Genomic DNA, 10,648 nt, shown 5'->3' on the forward strand with positions numbered 1-10,648 from the left:
GCTGCGGTGTCCAGGAGCAGCCACTGCACTCCAGTCTGGGTGACAGAGTGAGACTCCAACTCAAAAAAAAAAAGGGGGGATGTATAGCTAACTCAGGGCTTGTGACATACAAATCAGTTAACAGAAATGAAGGGCTTTGTTAACCCTGATGCTGTTTAGATGTTAGAGTATTTTTTTTTTTGAGATAGGTCTCACTCTGTCCCAGGCTGTAGTGCAGTGTCACGATAATGGCTCACTGCAGCCTCATCCACCTGGACTCTGGTGATCCTTCCATCTCAGCCTCCTGAGTAGCTGGGACTACAGGTGTGTGCCACCATTTCCAGCTAATTTTTAAAAAAAATTTTTGTAGAGATGGGGTCTTGCTATGTCCTAGGTTGGTCTGGAACTCCTGGGCTCAAGCAATCCTCCTTCGGCCTTCCAAAGTACTGGGATTACAGATGTAAGCCACCATGCCCAACCATAGATATTAGAGTATTTGAATGATAATTGTGGGCATGAAGGAGCACAAACGTGGGCATTACGCCTATAAGGTAACTCGACTGACACTCAGATCTCTTATTGGAAGCCTGAGATGCAGCTACTCTAGTGTTGGGGACTGAGGGTTCCATGGGAACCAAATAGACAAGGTGCTGACCATGATGGCCAGCATGTTAACTGTGATGAGGGTTGTGGAAACAACGAGTTGAAGTGACAGGAAAACATGAGGCACGTGCAGAGGAGAGGCACAGATGTGCACGTCTCTCTGAGCCTGCCCTTGACCTCCATGTCTGGGAGCTGGAGAGGCAGTCACTGCCGCCTCGGTGGGCTGGTCACCTCTCTCCTGGTGTGAACCACAGACCTTGCCTGGAGTGGGAACCTCTTTATTCTCCATCCTTGCCTGGATCGGCTTGTGCTGTGAAACCCTTCTCTGTTAATAGAGTAGTGGGGCCACCAAGGCTGAGTCACCAGGCTTGCCCTTCCCAGCTGTGTCACTCAAGCATATTCTGTTCTCCTGTCTCAGTCTCCTTATGTGTGAAATTTGACCCACTGCCCGCCTCAAAGATGGGTCTCTGGGGATTAAACAAGGTGCAGAGCAGCGCTTCTCAAACCTTAACATGCACATGAGCTACCTGGACCTGTGACTCAAATGCAGATTAGGGTTCCACAAGTCTAGGGTGGGGCCTGAACTTCTGTATTTCTTTCTTTTTTTTTTTCTTTTTTTTTTGAATCGGAGTCTCATTCTGTCATCCAGGCTGGAGTGCAGTGGCACTCGACCTGCTGAACTCAGGGCATCCTTCCACCTCAGCCTTCCTAGTAGCTGGAACTACAGACACACGCCACCATGCCTGGCTCATTTTTTGATTTATTATAGAGACGAGGTCTCCCCATGTTGCCCAGGCTGGTCTCAAACCCGTGGGCTCAGGCAGTCCTCTCGCCTCTGCCTCCCATAGTGCTGGGATTACGGGCGGTTAGCTTCTGTAATTTTTTTTTTTAGTTGGAGTCTCACTCTGTCACACAGGCTAGAGTGCAGTGGCACGCTTACAGCCACCACAACCTTGACCTGTTGGGCTCAGGTGATCCTTCCTCTCAACCTTCCAAGTAGCTGAAACTACAGGCGTGTGCCACCACGCCCAGCTAATTTTTTGATTTACTTTAGAGATGAGATCTCACCAAGTTGCCCAGGCTGGTCTCAAATCCGTGAACTCAGGCAATCCTCTCACCTCCACCTCCCAAAGTACTGGGATTACAGGCGTGAGCCGTGGCCGGCTAGCTTCAGTCTTTCTAACAAGCTCCCAGGGAATGCCAGTGCTAGTGGTCTGGGATCACATTTTGTGTAGCAAGGATATAAAGCAATGAAGTATCTACACACACCGTATGCTCCCTGGACATCACTCCCCATCACTTTCCTCCTTATCTGGTGTATGTAAGAGCATCATTACCATTATGTTGCCATTATTGACAATAATGCAGTAGCTCATGTCAGTAGGATGCAATGTGTGTGGCAAACACTAAGCTAAGTTTTTTACATTAATTTGCTCTTTTTTTTTGAGTCAGGTCTCACTCTTTCGCTCAGGCTGGAATACAGTGGCACAATAATAACGATCATGGCTCACAGCAGCTTCAGCCTCCTGGGCTCAGGTGACCCTTCCGCCTCAACATCCCGAGTAGCTGGGGCTGCAGGTGTGCACCACCACACCCGGCTGAATTTTAATTTTTTATAGAGATGAGATTTTGCTATGTTGCCCAGGCTGATCTCGAACTCCTGGGCTCAAGCCGTCCTCCCACCTCAGCCTCACAAAGTGCTGGGATTACAGGTGTGAACCACCAGACCTGGTCTTCATTAACTCTATTGAGCCTCACCCCAGTCTTATAAAGTAGACACTATGTGCCAGCGGCGAAACGGAGGCACAAAGAAATGAAAGGTCACACAGGAAGTGGCAGAAGCTATATTTGAACCCAGTCAGATTCACCCTGAAGTCTGCACACGCCAGCCTTTCTGTGTTGTCTCTTTGCCAGCACAGGGCTCCTCCAAGGTGGGGATGGTGACTTGGAGGGGTTGACAGGCATGGTGGACACTGAACGGCTGAGCAGAAAGCGTTTCTAACCCGTGCTCCTCCAATGAAGCATTTCCTCAGGCCTGGGCATTCCTGAATGAGAAGAGGCTCAATCCTGTTTTCTTCTCCTAATTGGGTGCCTTTTATTCCTCCTTCCTAATTGAAGTCTGGTCATTGCTGGTTGCCATGGCAGCAGCCAAAGCGCCCATCTCACTGTGGCTGGTCTTTGCCTGTGGCCAATGGGAAGCCTCCTTTCCCGAGTGCGGTGGGGACGTGGAGTGGCAGGCTGTCGTGTTTTGGTGACTGGAGGAGAAAAGGAAGGGAGGCAGGAGGAGAAAGGGCTTGTCTGCTCCCACGCAGAGGCTTCCTGATTGCTGGGTGTGTGGAATCCCCAGTCTGTTCTCAGCAGGCAACCACAGTATCCGTACTGAGTGTGTCTGTGTGTCTACCACTGGGCTAAGGCCTTTGCATGCCATTTCTCATTTAATCCTCACGATGGCTCCAGGAAGGTAAGGGATCAAGGCCCAAAAAGGCTAAGTAACCTGCCCAGCTTATCCAGTGAGAAGGTAGCGAAACCTGGATTTGATCACAGATTCCAACTTTCCTATGTGTAGCCATTGCACTAGGCCACCTCTCAGGGGGTTGCTGTGCCTCATAATCCAGACCTGGATTATGGGGCTGGGGGTAGGGGTAGGGATATACAACCTGTCTCACCCCAATATCACAGGCAACAGTCTACCTGGCGTGGTATCATGGGAGCCCTAGTCACCCACTACTCAACTGCTGAACTCAGTGCCACATGGTGCAAATACTGTCAAGGCAGCCCCTTTCCGAATCCCATGTCCCACAATTAGCCATTACGACAGCTCCCTGGCCCCTCTCTTACTTCACCAATCTTACTTGGTAAACCCCAGCCCTGTCAATGAACTTCCTCCTCTCTATCTGTGCAACTACAAGAAAATGCACACGACTTACTGTATGGTGTCATTTGAAAATTGCTGCCCAGCGATGTGACTGTATCTCCAGACTGTTTTTCTCACCCACTCATCAGTGACTCATTCATGCTGCTTCTCTCTCCGAGGGAGAATGGGGGACTCAAGAGAGAGCTCTTACCCCATATCCAGCTGTTCTCATGGGTTCTGCTCCGTCTCCAGGTCCTGAGGGCAGACCCTTCACAGTCCTTCCTGAGGCTTCCCCCCGCCGGAGGACAACTGTCCAACATCCATTCCACTCTCTGCTTTGTCTTCAATTTTCCCTCCTCAACTGGATCTAGCCTGTCTACATACCAGTGTACTATAATTTCTTCCATGCTCAAAACTAAACTAAATGAAACTAAAACTTTATTGTACCCCACTTCCACCTCCAGCTCCTACATTGTGTCTTTCGGGGTCTCTATTGCTCAGTCTGGAGTACAATGGCACTATCACAGCTTACCCAGCGTCTAACTCCTGGGCTCAAGCAAACCTCCCTCCTTAGCCTCCTTGGTAGCTGGGACTACAGGAACACACCACCACATCCAGCTAATTTTTTTTTTTTTTGAATTGGACTCACTCTGTCACCCAGACTGGAGTGCAGTGGCCACTCCTGGCCACCGCAGCCTCGACCTGCTGGGCTCTGGCAATCCTTCCGCCTCAGGCTTCCAAGTAGCTGGAACTACAGGCACGTGCTACCATGCCCACCTAATTTTTTTTTTATTTATTGTAGAGATGAGGTCTCACCAAGTTGCCCAGGCGGGTCTCGAACCCGCGGGCTCAGGGAATCCACTCACCTCAGCCTCCCAAAGCGTGGGATTACAGGCTGAGCCACCAATCCCGGCTCCAGCTAATTTCTTAATGTTCTGAATAGATGAGCTCTCGCTATGTTTCCCAGGCTGGTTTAAACTCTTGGCCTCAAGTGATCCTCCCTCTTCCATCTCCAAATGCTGAGACTACAGGCATGAGCCACCGTACCCACTCTTTCCTTTTCTTTATAGCAAAACTCAAAAGAGGTGTTCTCATTCTCTCTGTAACCCAGTCCAAGCAGGCTTTGCCCTCATCATTCTACCAAAGATGTACTCCTTGTGGTCATCAGTGAGCTCCTGGTTACCAGCCTCAGCAACCACTGCTCCATCCTCTCTCTCCTGGTCATCTACATGTGCCATAGTCACTAAATGTACCTCCTTCAGCATCCCTGGCCCTCGCGTGGCTTTCTACACACCTCGCTCACCTAGTGTTCTTCCACATCGCTGGCTTACATTTCACTGGCTTTCTTCTCCGTCTCCTTTGCCATTTCTCCCTGACCTCTGTATGGTGGAGGGCCCTAAGACTGGGTCCCTGCTCCTCCCCTTTTCAGGTTACTTCCTTGGTGATCTCATTTTATCTCCCCGCTGCAAACACTATTCCAAGTGTTTGCAGCGGGGAATCCAAGTGTTTGCAGCGGGAGAATCTGGCTCCAGCCAAGGATTCTCCACTCTTCTCTGATCTCTTGTCTCTGCTGTATATTCTGTATCTTCTCTTACACTTCATGCAGACATCTCTGCCGGGCGTGGTGGCACTCACCTGTAATCCTAGCACTTTGGGAGGCCAAGGCAGGAGGAGCGCTTGAGCCCAAGAGTTCAAGGCTGTAGTGAGCCATGATTGCACCACTGTACTCCAGCCTGGGTGACCGAGCGAGACCTGGACCCCCAAGTCCCCCACAGTAGGCATTTCAAACTAACATGACCACAAGAGGACCCCTGAGCTTTCATCCTGTGTCTTTGCTGTCTCAGCTCTTGGCAACCTCATTCTTCATTGTTCGGGCCAGACACCCTGGAGCCATCCTTGACTCCTCTCAGCTTCACCTTCCAAACATCCCCAGACTCCAACCACTCTTCACCACTTCCCTGACCCAAGCCACGATATCTCACCTGGATGACTGCCACCATCTCCTCACCTGCCCCTCTGTCCTTTCTCCCTTCCTCTCTCCCAGGATGATCCTATTTACATGTAAATCAGTGCCTGCCATTCTGCTAAAACCTCAGGGTGGCTTCTGTCTCCCCGGTGCAGCCAGCACCTGGGCCCTTTGCCTCGCCTCTGAGGTTCCTTCTTATCTCTGGGATTTGATCTCCAGAACTCTTGGTGCAGCCTCCCTTTCTTCCCTGAATTGGTCCCCCTCCAGACCTTTGCACTTGCAATACCCTTTGGCTGGAATTTCCAGACTCTGTGGGCAAGACTTGCTCCCTGGCTTCCTCCTGGATGTCACTTAGACATCACCTTCTCAGTGAGGTCTTCCTTCCACCCTTCTTGGAATCCCATGACCCTCTCCACACTGTCCCCTCCAGCCCCTTTCTCTGTGTTTTTCTTCACAGCACTTGTTATCACCTAATGTTTCGCTTTATCTCATAGATTGTAGGGCCCACATTATTTTCACATTTTATCATCTCTGAAATCAAGATGCAATTTATACTAGATGACAGGTTATAGTTTAATTCACAGCTATTTTTCTTTCTTAGGGGTGCATAAAATAATAGTATACTTTCTAATCGATGGCATCTTAGATTCCGTGAAACACATTATGGAGTTCATGTATTGAGTTGTTTATTTGATTCCCCCAGACTGGAATATAAGCTCATTAAATCCTGCTGTATCAGACTGGGTGCAGTAGCTCAAGCCTGTAATCCCAGCCCTTTGGAAGGCCAAGGCAAGAGGATTGCCTGAGCTCAGAGGTTCGAGAGCAGCCAGGCAACTTGATGAGACCTCGTCTTTACAATAAATAAAAAATTAGCCAGTCTTGGTAGCGAGCACCTGTAGTTCCAGCTACTTGGAAGGCTGAGGCGAAAGGATCACCTGAGCTCAGCAGGTCGAGGCTGCGGTGGCTGTGAGTGTGCCACTGCACTCCAGCCTGAGCAACAGAGTGAGACTCCAAAAAAAAAAAAAAAAATCCTGCCATATCCCCAGTATCCAGAAAACTGCCTAGCACATGGAGGCTTCTCAGCAAATTTTTGTGTTGAATAAATGAATGAATGAATGCATAAATGCCCTCAAAGTATTTCTAGTGTACAGATGTAGGCAATATTCACACTGATGAGCCAGCCCCAAATAGACAATGTATCTTTTAGAATTAATATTCCGGGGCCAAGCAAGGTGGCTCACACCTATAATCCCACACTTTGGGAAACCTAGGTAGGAGGATTGCTTGAACCTAGGAGTTCAAGTCTAACCCAGGCAACATAGCGAGACCTCGTCTCCACAAAAATAAAACATTAGCCAGGAGTGGTGATGCGTGCCTGTAGTCTCAGCTACTTGGAAGGCTGAGGCAGGAGGATCCCTTGAGCCCAAGGATTTGAGGTTGCAGTTAGCTGTGATGGCACCACTGCACTCCAACCTGGTTGACAGAGCCTAAATGTTTCTTAAAAATTAAAAAAGAATAACAATCTGGTAGAGGTGTTACACCTCAAAGCCACGATCATGTTCCTTCTACCTTGTACCCCACACATGGCCTGGCATGTTCTGGACTATAATGTCCAACATTTGTCTGTCTCCCCAGGAAACCTCAAGCCTTTGGGAAAAGAATCCCATCCTACATGTTTCTGTGGCTCCAGAATCTGCAGAGAGCTGAGGGAATATTCAATGAGTGAATAAATGAGCAATATATGTATGTTTGTGCATATTTGTTCTGGGTGCCTAAAATGTGTCACGCATTTAGCACTCTTTAATCCACCCAACAGCCCTGTGGGCAGGAGTCATTTTCCCTGTTTTCAGATGAGGAAGCTGGTGCCAAGCACATGAAGTATCGTTATCATGTTTGCGTTCTCTCCCTACTCACCACAGCTCTCCCAGAAATGACCATGCACTGCCCCACATTTGCTGTACTATGCATACATAGCACAGTCCCTGCCTTGTTCTGGTACATCCTGGTAGAAGCAAAAAACAGAAGGATTCCAGGTGGACAGAAGAACTTCATCTTGTGCACCATCCCAAGCCATTGCTTGGCTACAGGCCCACTTGGCAAACTGGCTTCTGGGTTTGTCTGTTGTTTTTGAGTCAGAATCTCACTCTGTCACCTATGCTGGAGTTCAGTAGCATAATCATAGTTCACCACAGCCTTGGCCTCCTGGGCTTAGGCAATCCTTCCTCCTCAGCCTCCTGAGTAACTGGGACTAGAGGTGCGCCACCATGCTCAGCTAGTTTTTTCCTTTTTTTTGGAGGTGAAGCTTCATTATGTTGCCCACATTAGTCTTGAACTCCTGAACACAAGCAATCCTCCTGCCTTGGCCTCCCAAAGTGCTGGGATTATAGTCATGAGCCACTGTGCCCAGCCGGTTTTTGGTATTTCTACCAGCCATCAGTACAGGGTCTGGGTATCCCCACCACCCATCAACATAGGTGTTTTAGAGGAGGGTGAGCAAACCACTTTCCCAGTCCTGACTCATCAAAATAGGTTATGCTAGAACAATTTGACCTCTGAGGATTGATTAAAACTATATTTTGTAGTCCTTTCGACTAAGGATGTACAGTAAAAAATATTAAGACACTTGAAACAATTTATTTCTCTGTGAGCTTATATTCTGTTAGGTTATTTTGTTGTACTTTGTTTTCATTATATGGGATTCATTTACACGATTCAAAGAAAAAATTGTATAGAAAAGTTTACTTAGGAGGCATCCTGCTCTCCCCCGCCTGCGTCCCCACCTAACCTAGGTGAAGAAGGTGAGCTCTTCAAGCAGTGTCTTGTCTTTTCATCATTTCTTCTTTCACATATGATCACGTTTGCTCTCCCTTGCATCTCAAACATGGTGTGATAGACAATATATCTAGCCCCATCCCTCTGTTTCTTGTATTAAAAAGTAGCATATGTTCTGCACTATGCTTTTTCCCCCTTGACAATATAGCCTGAGGTCAGGTACAATGACTCATGCCTATAATCCCAGCAGTTTGGTAGGCTAGGGTGGGAGGATGGATTGATTCCAGGAGTTCAAGACCAGCCTGGGTGCCACAGTAAGGCTCCGTCTCTCGAGAAAAAAAAATTTTTTTTTGAAAAACTAGCCAGGCCTGGTGGTGCCCACCTATAGTCTCACCTACTTTGGAGACTGAGGTGGAAAGATCCCTTGAGGCCAGAAGTTCAAGGCTGCAATGAGCTATGATTGTGCCACTGTACTCTAGCCAGAGCAAGACCCTGTCTCTTAAAAAACAAGCAATAATTAATTAGTTTAATTTTAAAATGTTTAAAGGCAACAAAAAGATAAAATTTACAAATATATATAGCTGGAGCTGTCTCTGTAGCAGTACAAAGAGATCCTCCTTATTTTTACCATAGCTATATAATATTCCACTGTGAAAATCGATTATAGTTTATTCAACCAGTCTCCTGTTGCTGGACCTTTGTATTGTTTAAAATCTTTTGCTATTGCAAAGAAGGTCAGAATGAAGACTCGTGTTTGGGGAATCATTTTGTACTTGTGCAGTGTGTCTGTGGGATAAACACCTACCAGGAGGATCGCTGGGTCAAAGGGTAAAAGACATCTTTTCTTTCCTTAGATAAGGCAAAATTTTTTCCACAGGGTTTCTTCTATTTTACATTCCCATGAGTAAGGTGAGAGCGCACCTGTTTCCCCACAGGCTCACTAACAGCATATGTTGTCAATTTTTTTAATTTTTGCAGATTTGGTAGAGGAGAAATGATACGCAGTTTTTCACCTCACTTGTAATTAATTACTTGTCAGTGTCTGAGTTCCCTGGGAGACTGTTAGCACCTAGAAGCTGGGACCATGAGGAGACCATCCTTCTCCTTAGTACCTAATACAGAACCTAGTGCTTAACAGGACTAACAAAGGATGAGTATTCAACAACGAAAAATCAAATAACCCTGTTTAAAAATGGACAGAGAATGTTAATAGACATTTCTCCAAAGATAATATGCAAATAGCCAACATGCATATTGAAAAGATCCCCAATACGCAGTAATCAGCAGAGCAATGCAAATCAAAACCACAGGGAGATACCACCTCAAACTCAGTAGGATGGTGGCTATCAAAAAAGCAAAATAACAAGTGTTGGTGAAGATCTAGATATATTGGAGCTCTTGTGTATTGTTGGTGGGATTATTAAATGGGCAAGTACTAAGGAAAACAGCATAATGATTTCTCAAAAAATTAAAAATAGAACTGTGGCTAGGTATGTTGGTTCACTCCTGTAATCTTAGCACTTTGGGAGGCTGAGGCAAGAGAATAAACTTATATTAGGATTTTTTTTTTTGTCACAGTTTAAAAAAAACAGTAGACTAGGTCCTCAGTAAAGATGTTTGCCAAATGATTAAACCAATGAGTGAATGAGTGAGTTAATGGAAATGTTAGCTAGGCCTTTCTTCCTCTCAGTAGGCCTCTCTCTTACCTGGAGTGGTGTTCTCCACACCAGGAACCACATCCCCAGCACCTTGTCACCCCTGCTCATTCTCCCCTTTTTTCCATCCCCAACAGGGAGGCGCCCAGATCAGCCTGGCTGAGGTCTGCCGGTCTGGGGAGAGGTCGACTCGCTGGTATAACCTACTGAGCTACAAATACTTGAAGAAACAGAGCAGGGAGCCCAAGCCAGCGGGGGCCATAGGCCCCACCCCTGGGCCTGCAAGCACGGTGAGCTTCCCACAGGCAGTGCTGGATGGTGGGAAGGAAAAGTCTCCCAGACGGGAGGCTGGCAGGCACCAGAGGAGGAAAAAATGGAGCAGAGGGGCATGGAGGGGGAAGGAAGATCTCTGCTGAGGGGCTGATAGCTCCCCTTCTGCAACACGCTCTCTTCTGCACCTGGGCTTCCTCCTCCTGTGCTTTGCTCTACCTAAAATCACTTAAAGTGCCTGATGAAAACCTTCCTTCATGATTTTTTAGAAATGAAATGGAGAAGGGGGGAGAAAACTGTAGAAGGCAGAAAATTAATTATTGAGCTCCTACTGTGTTGAAGGTCCATAACAGAAGCTTTCTATGAGAAGCAGTGGAGCCAGGTGCAATGGCTCACATCTGTAATCCTAGCACTTTGGGAGGCTGAGGCAGAAGGATTGCTTGAGTCCGGGAGTTCGAGACCAGCATGGATAATGTAGAAAAAATAACCAGCTGAGCTCGGTGGCTCAGCCTGTAATCCCGCGCCTTGGGAGGCTGAGGTGAGTGGATT

General features: G+C 47.5%; 1 protein-coding gene across 4 annotated transcripts in view; it reads left to right on the forward strand.

The window, feature by feature from the left end:
* The window catches only part of WWC1 (WW and C2 domain containing 1), a 99,531-nt gene that overhangs the window by 58,597 nt on the left and 30,286 nt on the right, over window positions 1–10,648 (forward strand). For all 4 annotated transcript variants that reach the window (XM_021710792.1, XM_008054834.2, XM_021710795.1 and 1 more), the window contains exon 15: window positions 9,967–10,119. In XM_021710792.1, coding sequence (XP_021566467.1) covers window positions 9,967–10,119 — 153 coding nt within the window. The remainder of the gene's footprint in view (window positions 1–9,966; window positions 10,120–10,648) is intronic.

This window comes from Carlito syrichta, unplaced genomic scaffold, assembly GCF_000164805.1.
Source record: "Carlito syrichta isolate Samal-C Ts95f unplaced genomic scaffold, Tarsius_syrichta-2.0.1 Scaffold301542, whole genome shotgun sequence".
Taxonomy (NCBI): domain Eukaryota; kingdom Metazoa; phylum Chordata; class Mammalia; order Primates; family Tarsiidae; genus Carlito; species Carlito syrichta.